Source organism: Hypanus sabinus, chromosome 26 (assembly GCF_030144855.1).
Source record: "Hypanus sabinus isolate sHypSab1 chromosome 26, sHypSab1.hap1, whole genome shotgun sequence".
In the NCBI taxonomy this organism is placed as follows: domain Eukaryota; kingdom Metazoa; phylum Chordata; class Chondrichthyes; order Myliobatiformes; family Dasyatidae; genus Hypanus; species Hypanus sabinus.
The window spans coordinates 7,939,196-7,951,453 of record NC_082731.1 but is presented as its reverse complement, the minus strand read 5'-3'; the positions used below and the strand labels follow the sequence as shown (position 1 = coordinate 7,951,453).

The following is a 12,258-nucleotide window of genomic DNA, read 5'->3' as shown; positions in this document are numbered from 1 at the left end:
GTTCAGGACTAAAAATTAGCTCGTTACACGGTGCAAAAGAGGACTTGCAAGGTAATATTCATGGATGGCTCAGAAATTGAAGGTGGAAGGAAAGAAGCTGTTCCTAAAGCGCTGATAGTGGGTTCTCCAGCTTGAATTATACACATGCAAAGATACCAAACACTACCAAGAGAAATAATGGGAAAACATATTAGAATGAGGATCAAGGAAGACAAAAGAAAATTCAATGTCAAAGTTAGTTTATTATTGAAGTATGTGTAGATTATTATACTGCTTTGAGATTTGTTTCCTTCCAGGCATTGGCAGGGTATCAGGGAATCTTGTTATCTGGATATTTTTTTAAAAAGATGAACAGCAGACTTCAAGTAGAGAATCTTTTATTTTAGCATATTATGGAAAGTCCATGTGTGTAGAACTCTGAGTTACAAGGAGTTTATACCCAGTAGCAGACAAGTGAGAAAAACCAGTACACCTCTTAAATGTCAAAGTTCACAGTTGGTAGAGTCTCTTCTCATGATTTGTAGCAGCTTTGTCTACATTTATCTTGTTTATGCAACTGTGTTAACACTGTAGGAAGAATCGGTGCCTAGTACAATGATCAACTTAATTAGAAAACACAGGTTGTCCACAAGGTCAAAAAGCTTTAGCACAGACAACTCTTTTAATGCTATATTCAAAATTTTCTATCAGAGAAATAAAGAAATGCAATAGAACTTACATTAAACTACACATAAGCAAAGATAATGTACAAATAAAGCATAAATAATATTGAGAACATGAGCTGAAGAGTCCTTGAAAGTGAATCTGTATGTTGTGAAATCAGTTCAGAGTAGTAATCCATTCCAGTTCAGGAGCTTGATGATTGTAAGGTAGTAACTATTCCTGAACCTGGTAGTGTGGGACCTCAGGCTCCTGTTCGACCGTGTGGTGAGAAGAGAGCATATCCTGGATATTTGGGTTCCTTAATGATAAATACTACTTTCTTGATGTAGCTGTCCTAGTAGATGTGCTCAATTTGTCTGTGATGAACAGGTTGTATCCATCACTTTTTGTAGCTTTTTCCATTTTGGGGCATTGCTGTTTCCATACAAGGCCATGATGCAACCAGTTAGGATACTCTCTGTTTGAGTTATTTCTCTGTTTGGGAATTAAACTTGTTAGTTTTGTTCTGCTAAGCAACAATGAATTCTTGTGAATTAACTTATCTAGTTACATCATGCAATGTTAAACTGCTTATTTTTAAATGGCTTGTTTTAAGCAAGAAACATCGTAGTAAAACATCAAAGTCAAAAGTGTCACAAAAACACTTCATAGATATATTATCGTTAACTTAGTCTGCTGTTTGTATATTTTACCTAAGTAATTTGGAACAAGCTACTGATCTGTTTCCAGTCATCATACTGTATGCACAGGAGGCATTTAGGGGGATGGGGGGAATGCAAACAAAATACTCTGATTCAGAGAGGAGTATGATAGCATGTGCGGGAATTACAGCTCAACCTTAGTGGCATGGAAGAACATCATTCAGCAGGAATCTAAATGAGAACTACTTGGAGAAGTAAAACTAATTGAGGAACATTATTATGTAGTTGATTAAAGAAAACAGTGTTTTATCAAACTTGATTGGCATTTTTATTTCGAGTACAGGGACGGGTATGGACAGGGTAGAGAGTTAGAAATTTTTCCCAGTGTAGAAACATCATTGTCCAAGAGGACTGCAACTTTGTTGTGGTTTGGAGGCTTGTGTGCCTCAATGCTGGGGAGAGTGATGTTGGCTGAAGTCAGGGCTTGATTTTTGAGCACTTGGTAGGGTCACCCATGCCAAAATAGGTCAAAGACAAAGCAAAGACAGGTTAAGAGCAGCCTGCTCGTTCTCCAGGTTTGGAGGTTCAGTTCAGGGCTAAAAACCCTGACTGTTAAAACAAAACTGTTACAGAAACGGCAATGAAGAATCCTTCTACATCTGAGTGTGACGGTATTCCTGAATCTCTAGGACTTGCATGATTGACAGCAGTGAAAACCAAGTAGAAGCTACTGACATGATAAAGGAATCCCTGTACACTGCCAGAGATGAAGGACTTATATTGCTGATATAAATGCTAGTGATATAATGGGCAGTAAGTAAGTAGAAAGTTGAAGGTGACGGGGGGTGTTAAAGGAGTTGGACAGGCAGGTGTACTTACACATAATGTAGTTCGTTCCTGGAATGCACTGCCGGGAATAGTGCTGGAAGCAAACGCGATAATAACGTTGGATAGGCTATGAATATGCAATGGATGGAGGAATATTGATGACATTCAGGCAGAAGAGTTAAGTTTGATTTGGAATCACATTCGGCTGATGTATTGTAGACCAAAGTGCTGAGACCTGTGCTAGTTAATGCAGGATCTGTTGATTTTCAGAAGCCATTTAGTAAAGTTCCACAGAAAAGTATGGTTAGCAAATTGGGCTGAAGAGTAAATGGCGGGCAATAAGGCTGACAACATGCCTCGAAGAAATTAACTGGAGAGCTGTGATGAATAATTAAGTTTGAGGTTAGAACTTAATTAGCAGTCAATGTTTTTCCCAGTGGCATACATTAAAATGTATACCCCTTTGGATACTGCTGGCAGGGGAGGGTGGGATGACCCATCAGGTCATGGCAGCAGCTGCAAGGATGGAGATACCGTGGCCAGCTCTGAGGCTCAACAGGGAAGGGTAAAGTCAGGCAGAGCAGTAGCTATAGGGATGTGATAGTTAGGTGAACAGAAAAGAGATTTTATGGCCACAAAAGTGACACCAGATTGCTTTTGCCTCCTGGGTGCTAGGTCCATGTTGTATCGGAGTGGTTGCAAGATCTTCTCAGGAAACTCACACCAATGACACAGGCAGAAAAGGGGAAGAGGTCCAACACAGTGGGTATATAGAGTTAGGGAAGAGGCTGAATGTCGACTACTTGATAACTTTGTATTGAGAATGATGAACAGTTTGAAGGCTTGCTATTGCACACAGAAGTCAGATGGTTCTCAGGGGAATGTTGCCTGAGATGCTTTTATGTGCTTTTTGAAACTGTGATAAAATTCTTCTAAGCATTCAATAATCAACTCAAGCATACTGGGTATGACATTGCTTATTTATCAGAATTATTCACAAAGTTTAATTAAATCAATCCAATTGCAAAGAAATGATGTGAATCTTATTTGCTAAAACAGTCATCTCCACACTTCTGTCCAAGTTAATCCTATTTAATTGCAGCATTGGCCATCACAACTTTTCCAATTTCAGAGCTTCACTGAGCTGAAAGAGGAAAAAGAAATACTAGATGATGATCTTCAAGTATGCTGTGACTATCTGGGTGAGCTGCATAAAGACACATCATTTCAGGATCTTCTCTTGATCCCAGTAAGTCCATTCCAGAACATTTGTAATGAGGAATTAACAGGAAGGATGAAGGATGAACTGATTTTGCTACAAATTGACTTTTAGCTGAAGCCAAGGTTCGGAAAATAATATTAATACTTTTTGTTGCAGCAAGAAATTTCTGCATGTTATCTTGCAATGCGGAAAAATGTCAAGACGTTCTTTATTGCCTTTCCAACATCATATGTAGTGGCATATGGTTTCAGTGAAGTCAGGCAACTTCTTTAAAAAGATGGATTAGACTGCAAATTACTGAACATGGGGATTCAAGAGTCCTTCCAAGTGCATTCAGCCCGCAGTTGAGAAGCCCATCTATCTTACTGGAATGTAAAAAGCAATGAAGTGGTGAATAGTGTATTAATTATTTATGTATGTTCTAAATTTGTTGATGAAAATTGTTTTTACTGCATTAAGAAAAGAAATAATGTTATTTGTAGTTTTGAATAGACTTAAATATGTATTCCAATTATTTATCACTGCTTTGAATTTGCATTTCCATGTTCATTGCATATTATAAATAAAAATTCTTTGTAGATATTATGTAATAGCTCGAAAGGAGGGGCTGCTGAGGATGTCATCTGGAAGCAAAGGGGGTGGTAACCCATAATCATTTGGGAACCCCTGATTTATATTGACCTAATTTCCATATTCACTTAGATTTGATCGTGATAGTGACATAAGTAAGTTGTTGCAGGAAGATATCAACAGAGAATGAAGGAGCTAAAATTAGTTTTTAAATTATGAGCTTTGAAGTTTTGCTTTTAATCTTCTTACTTAGTTTCCTGTAATCTACCTGTATTATTGCTGTATTTTCTTTTGTCAGCTCAAGCTGGTAAAACCTGAAATACAGGCAGAGCCAAGCTCACTCATTTCTCAATTGCTAGGAACTTTGACTGTTCTAGTGGTGTTTAGTATGGTGGCTTTCTGGAGATTTGCATAAATGTTGCTGTATAGACCTAATTGCTTAACACTGTTGTGTAGTGACATACCAGTTGGCAGATATTACCACAGGGACAATTCATACCCTGTTCCAGTTCCACAGTCTTTCAATTTCCTCAGTATCTATTAAGTAAGTCATTCTTGTTTATCTTGTAATATTATATTCAGACTTTCGTAATGGATCATGCTATCTGAAATAACTGGTCATTATGTAATTTGTAAGATGCTGACTCTAAAAATGAATGAGCCTTGCATTGATAGTAAGGTATGTTATGTTTTGTAACTTCAAAACATCAAACTAATTCAAAGGAAAACAATAGAGCCAAGAAATGTGAGTCTTGGCATGTTCTTTACTTTAAACAAGGCACGCACATATCGTATGGTAGCATCAAGATGTATCCAATTCATGTATTTTTACATAGAACCCATATTGAATTATTCAAATGAACAAGAATGCTTACAAACAATATTTACAATACAACTCAAGTATCACTGAAATATTAAATACATAACATTTCTCCCTGCTTCGGTATAGATGCCAACTCAATACAGAATGCATCTCAACTATATACACAGTATACTATGTAATACAACTACCATGTACAGACATCGTTAAAATTGTCCCATTCAAGTCTGAAGATTTAATCGCTGTGGAGGATTTCTTACTCTTGTGGGAGAACGTTTTTCCTGACAAGGGGAATCACTCTCCTTGGCAGGTGAGACTTGTGGCTGTGAAACAATGTCAGGTTTTGGGGCCTCCTCCGCGGTATTTGTAGGAGTCAACTGCTGGAAGTGGTTCTCACAGCTCTGGACACCTATTCCTTCGTTTTTTTTCTTTTTCTAGTTTGTGCACCTTGATCTTGGGAAGATGCATTTAGTTCTCTGGAGTATTCTCGAAGAACTACTCCCAAGCCTCCAACCGCTCCACTTTTATACTTTTTCCACTGATACGAACTGCTACAGTAAGTGGACCAATGCATTAGTATCACTTCAAATGACTGAACCAGAACCAACCATCATTTGTCGCCACTCTTCACATTAGTGTTCCCATGGCTGTGTTGCATTCCCACGGTCATCCCATTGTACTTCTGGTGTACACAAATTCTCTTAGTGGAGCCACATGATTGTAATCAAAACTTCTGCAGCTAGTTCTGTTACTTTTAAGGTGGTGAGACATTTGGCAAGTCCACAGATTAACCCTTTACAATTCAATAGTTCGAAAAACAGACAAATTTGTGAACATGAAGGAAGCCCCTAGCTGCCTCCCGGATGCCAATGTCAGGGACGGCTCAGATCCACAACAATCTTAAGGGAAAGGGTGACAGCTGAAAGTTGTGGTAGATATTGGTACCAATGATATGGGCAGAAAAAGGAATGAGGTCCTGAAGAGAAAATATAAGAAGTTAGGCAGGAAGCTGAAAAGCAGAACTTCAAGGGTGGCAATTACTGGATTGCTGCCTGTGCCACGTGCCAGTGAGGGAGGAATAGGGTGATGTGGCAGTTGAATGTGTGGCTGAGGAATTGCTGCAATGGGCAGGTTTTCACATTTGTCTTCTGGGGAATGTATGACCTGTGCAAAAGGGGTGGATATACCTGGACTTAAAGAGACCTATGTCTTGTGAGCAGGCTTGCTATAGCTGTTGGGGTGGCTTTAGACTAGTTTTGCATGGAGATGGGAACCAGAGGATGGGGCAGCTGGTGTAAAGATAGAGCATGTACAGAGACTGTGAGGAAGGACAGGCAGTGGTAAGGGCATAATTGTAGTTAGATGAGTTGAAATGCATCTATTGCACTGCAAGAAGTGTCAAGAGCAAGATTGACACACTTAGAGCATGGGCTAGAGCATGGAACTATGACATCAGGAGCATTAAGAGGAATTCAATTTGTCAAAAGATTTCTCAGATTTCTCAGTGAAACATTCTCCACTTGCATACATACTCACTCCAGGGCAGCTTCTTTCACTCTCTGATGGAAATTCCTCTCCTTTGCACATTTACATTCCCTATCTTTATCGGGAAGTTGCCTCATGTCTACTCCTTCACTCTTGCAACTTTTCTAAATTTCCTCCTTCCCATCATACCCTGGAGCTAATTTAACATCTCTTCTTTAGCTTTACACAAAAGCTTCATCTCAGAGTCCTATTCCCTACAATGTTTGAGTGTGTTGCTATTCAGAGCACACTTTGTTGAACAAGGTACTTCAGTATGATATGTGGAGTGAAAGGGATAAAGTGATCTGCTTGTCCTGCAACTGAAAATATGTTTGTTGGTATGAATGTTACATTCCTAACTGACTGACTACAGTTTTTCTTCAGGCTACATATGTTATGCTTATCCAGCTGGAGGTAACTCCCCACCAAATTGTTTATGCAGAGTATTTGATGTAGCCATTACAGGTTAAGACAATTAGATCCTTATCTGGAAACCATAACATGCTCCAGCTGAGCACTTATACAAAACTTTCTATTGTGCTCCTTTGTTGTCAATGAATCATCATGCCAGAAAATCTGTAAACCACATTTTGTGACATTTACGCTAGTAATTATATTCAGATTAACTCTTATAATTTGTGCAGAGTAAAACGCCATCTATTTATTTAAAAATGAATTTTAAAAGTTACCAGCCCAGTGTCCCTTTCATTCCAAGAAATAGTTGATTTTTTTTTAAATGGTTTTCTGTCTTGGCCACTGATTTTCAATGACCAGGACAGAACTAATTTAACAATTTACATTCAATAGAACACTTCCTTGACTCTGTTTGAACAATTATTTCCATTGTTAAACAACAGTTCCAGACTTCAATCGTGGTACCCAACATTTATCCAGACAGTCGAAAACAGTTATCTTCAGATATTTCCCAGTGATTCCCTCTAAATCCTCAAAGTGGTATTTAACATTGCAGGTCATACTTCCAGTGGGAAATTTTTGTTCAACATTTTTTGACTACTTAGCAGCTGCATTTTCAAGCCAATAGTTATGAAGGTACTGATTTCAGAAAATAAATTGTTTATTAATTATATTTACAGTAAAGAATTCAAATAATGTTTTTGTTAGCAGTAACAATGTCTGTATCCTCACCAAAGAATTTCATATCCTCACCATGGACACTGACTGAAACCTAAGTACATAATTCCATTCTGATAGATGCTTATTTTAATTTAGTCTTGACCGAATGCCTTAGGGATAACTGACTGGTCTGTGAGGTTGACCTTTGGTCTTCATCTTGAGCAACAATGGTTGTCATGCCTAGCAGGGGACTCGGACGTTTTGAATGAGTAATGATGGAGAAATAGAATGGCTGAAGGAGTATTTGGTGTTGATTCTATTTTACAACACTGGTGTTTCCCAGTTAACAAAATGAAGCAGACAGATTGGGCAGACACAATTAAAGTGATTTTGATGAACTGATGCAATCCATTCTATAGACCATTCACACCGCAGCCATAATAAAACACCACAGAATACAGTGTCCAAGAGCATATGCTGCTTATCAAAAGGGCTGTTTTGAACTGTATGAAGTTGAACCTGCTTAGTGGTGCAAACCAACCCGCTAACTCCACGCCTTTTAACACTCTTAGAGGGTGGTGCAGGGGTATTTTTCTGAAAGGGGGTCTGTAACCAGTGATGTTCAACTGGGATCTCTGGGACCTTCATTGTCTGTAACAGATATATATATATACTTATATATACCATACTAAGCACCACTAGAATAGTCAAACTTATATATAGATATATCTATAAATGATGGAGATGAAAATGTCAGCAGGCTGATAGGTTTGAGATGACACAAAAATTGGAACTGGGGCATAATTGGAAGTAGGTTGCAAAGGATACATCAGAATTTATACTAGTTGGGAGACATAGACAGTGAAAAGGCTGAACTCTTAGGAGACATGACTTCGCCTCATCACTACAATCAACGAAGAGATATAGCCTGGAGACACGCACTCAACATTTTAGGATTTACCCTCTACCATCAGATTTCTGAATGATCCATGAATAGTGCCTCTATTTCTCTTTTGCACTATTTATTTGCACCTTAATTTATAAGATTTTTTAATATTTGGCACTGTACTATTGCCGCAATAAAACAACTTTCATGACATACGGCAATGATTTAAAAAACCCTGGCTCTGATTTTTAGCACTGATGTTTGGGTGGATCTTCGGACGCAGGTCCACAGCTTGCTGAATGAGACAACACGATTACATACAGTAGTAAAAAAGGAATGCAAGCAATGAAGAATGCAAGGAATTCTTCAGTCAGGGCACTGAGTGTAACAGTTGAGAAGTCACGTTGCAGCTGTATAAAACTTTAGTTAGGCCACATGTACAGTATTATGTGCAGTTCTACAAGCTGCTTTGCAGTAAGGATGAGGAACATAGCACATAAGATTGATAAGGGAAAAAACTGTTTAAAATGGACTGTTTATCAGAAGAAATGGAAGCTGAGGGGTGTGCTGATAGAAACATATACAATTATGAAAGCCTTAGATAGTTGGAGTCTTTACAGGAGTGGAAATGTCAAATATTGGAGGGCATAATATTAATTGAGCAGGAAGTAAGATGAAAAAAGGCGGGTAAATCAAGTTTTTTTGAGCTTATAGAAAGCGATAGGTGCCTGGAACAAGCTACTTTGGGGAGATGGTGGAACATTAACAAAATTTGACGGGCAATCAAATTGACACGAAAACAAGCAGAAATCGATGGAATAAAGGCCACGTGAGGTCAGATGGTGCAGTTTAATCTGGCATCATAGTCATCAGAAACATAGTGGCCCAAAGGGTCTGTTCCAGTACTGCATTGTCCTCTGTGATGAACTTCACAGAACAGTGAAAGATCACACTAGGACAAGTGGGCAAAAGCTGCAACAAAGTAGTTGAGTCACTTCAGTGAGGGAAAAAAAGTGAAATAGAGGGACAGAGAGGCTTTTAAGATTGAAATTCCAAACTGCTGAAACCACCAAAAGTAATGACAGGGCAATTCAACTTGGACAGGTTCATGATTCAAAAATCTGAGAAACATAAATACCTCAAGGGATTTCAGGGCCAGAATAGATGACAGAGATAGGGAGGGGGAAGAGACAGGTAGGACAAAAGGTGAGATTTGTAACATAGGGGCATTGTTACACAGTACCCAGTGTAGGAGTGCAAACATAAGGCTACTGGGAGAACAGCACTTACTGCAAGACAGGAAATGGAGGAGGTGCAATGTAGATGTTGGTGATTACAGAGAATAGAAGAGGGAATGCCAGTTTACAGAATGTGGGAATCATTCAATCTATAAGTAACCAAAATGTGGATGAGGGTTTCAGCAACAGACATGCCTAGGCAAGGCTACAATCAGTTGAGGTTACGCAGTTGAAAATCGCCAGTCTTAGTGGTCTTGCGGATACAAAGTACAGAATGCTTTATGGCATCGTACATATCACTAAGATTGCAAACTGTCTTATCCAATTTCAGTTGCAAGGGAGGCAGCTGTAAAGGGGGAATTGAGGACTCACTCAAATTTTATTTGGTGCCATTCAGTGTTGTGAAGACAGTCAAGAAAGATCAGCATTGAAGCAAACATGGGTTCCCTGGCATACCGATTTCCGCATCTTTATCAACGTACACCCTGCATTCAAAACGGCCGAGCAACAACATGTAAGTGTGAAAAAGGTCAAAGATGGACTTTTAGGGTACATAAAGTACAGCCTGAGAACTGAAGTATGGATGAAGAAGTCAGAGAAAGAAGCTTAACAGAAGGATTGAACTGACAATGCAGGAAAGTTGGGATGGATGAAAAGCCAAAGAATATACAGGTGACATTTGGAAAGGGAAGATAGAGGAAAATTGGAGAAGACCTCCTTGGGTTGGTACAGGTATTATATGAACACAAAGTCTACATGGATGCAATTAACAAGGATATTAATTGCAGGACTTATTTCTGCACTCATTTATGAATTCGTTGGTGTTTTAGCAGGGTGGAAGACTGAGAGAATCCCTTCTCACATACAGAGCACGTGAATGGCCTCTCCCCAGTGTGAACACGTTGGTGCTTCATGAGAGTGGAAGACTGCGCAAATCCTTTTCCACAAACGGAGCAGGTGAAAGGCTTCTCCCCAGTGTGAGTGCGCTGATGAATCCGCAAATTGTTTTTACTCTTGAACTTCTTCTCACAATCAGAACACTTAAATGGTCTCTCCTCAGTATGAATTCGATGATGTGTCAGAAGGTTGGTTAATTTAGCAAATCCCTTCCCACATTCAGTGCAAGTGAAGGGTCGCTCTCCAGTGTGAATACGATGATGTGTCAAGAGGTTGGATAACTGAGTGAAGCCTTTCTCACAAGCAATGCATGTGAACGGCCTCTCCCCTGTATGAATACGCTGGTGTCTCTGGAGCATACATAACTGAGTAAATCCCTTCCCACACACAGAGCAAATGAATGGTCTTTCGCCCGTGTGACTGCGCCGATGAGTTTCTAACTGGGATGGATAATTGAATCCTTTTCCACAATCCTCACATTTCCACGGTTTCTCCGTGGCATGAGTCACCTTGTGTCTCGCCAGATTGGACCACAACTCTGATTCTTAGCTCCAAGGAACACAAGTACTTTATTGCCAACGTGTCTTTTCAGGCTGCGTAATGGATTAAAGCTCCTCCAACAGTTAGTACACTGGGATGCTCTCACTTCGATGCGAATTTGTACATGTCAGTATTTTTCCAGTTACATGCTGTTTAAACTTTTCCCCACAGATAGGACAGGCAATCACTTCTCCTTCAACGTACACTGGCCGATGATTTTCAGGTCCCAAGAGATCAGTTAATTCTGGCAGATCTTGGTATGATGCTTGACTTGAATTTCCTGCCTGTGAACTGTCCCTTATAATGTCCTGTAAAAGGTGTTTACAAAATTCAATATCATAGGTTCAGGATAGAAATTCACTGCAAAATATTCTAGTTACCAAGGAGAGTCTTTCTTTTCAATTCTCCAAAGATCTAATCGGAATAAGATAAGTAAAACTGAGCAAAGCAAAAATAAGTGCTGAAGAAAACAACTAGGCTCGTCAGACCTCACCATAATATGATCATGGCTGGCTCAGGCTGTTCTCAAATCCGTCTCTGTATCAATTCTCCATAAGCCTCGCTTTCTTGAACCTTCAGATACCTATCAAACTCTACTTTAAAAATATCTAAAGATCAAAACTCCACCACACAGGGGAGTTGAGAATTCTGGAGTTCAGCAACACCCCAAGAGAAGAAATTTCTAAACAACTCAGTTTCAAATGATCAGCCTCCTAATTTGTAGCACTGACCCCTTGTTCGTGATTCATAGCCCCACTAAGATATGACATGCTTGAATAAGGTATTTTTCTAATCTCAAAGAGTACAGACTCAAATGGTCTAGCCTCTCAACCCAGGAATTAGCCAGGCGTAATGACCTGTAATGACCTTTGTCATTTGTCTTTGACCTTTGTCACGGGGACCAAACATGTGCACAGTCTTCCAGATGTGTCCTCACTAACACCCTGTACCAAACCTCCCTATTCTTAAACTTCAACACCTGTGCAATAAAGGCCAAAATACAACTCTCCTTTGCAACTGCTTGTTGGAGCTGCCTGCTAACCTTTTATGATTCATGCACTTGAACAACTTCATTCCTTTGAATTTCACTCAATGCAGTCTCTCTGTTTAGAACATTATTTGCTTTTTTAACTCCTCCTACGGAAAGTATCAATTTGCACACATAACCCAAGTTAATTAAACCCAAAGTTGTAATGTTAGAAAGTTCTACCTGCAGAGGGATGGAAACGAGGTTTACCGATTTTTAATAAAAAGGATAATTTGAAAAAAGTACTATTCAAGGGCAGGGCATGGCTGACAGGACAGGCAAGGAGAGAAACACAGTAACGACATGAACTGTTAAGAGTGGAATTAGT

General features: G+C 39.3%; 1 protein-coding gene across 1 annotated transcript; it reads right to left on the bottom strand.

The window, feature by feature from the left end:
• Positions 1-10,269: 10,269 nt before the first annotated feature.
• On the bottom strand, positions 10,270-10,722 carry LOC132381561 (gastrula zinc finger protein XlCGF49.1-like). The gene has a single exon (XM_059951062.1). It carries the CDS (start codon positions 10,720-10,722, stop codon positions 10,270-10,272), a length of 453 nt encoding a protein of 150 aa, XP_059807045.1.
• Between the last annotated feature and the right edge of the window lie 1,536 nt (positions 10,723-12,258).

Coding starts and splice junctions, on each gene's coding strand:
- LOC132381561 (XM_059951062.1), bottom strand. CDS start 10,722: ATGCTCCAGAGACACCAGCGTATTCATACAGGGGAGAGGCCGTTCACA.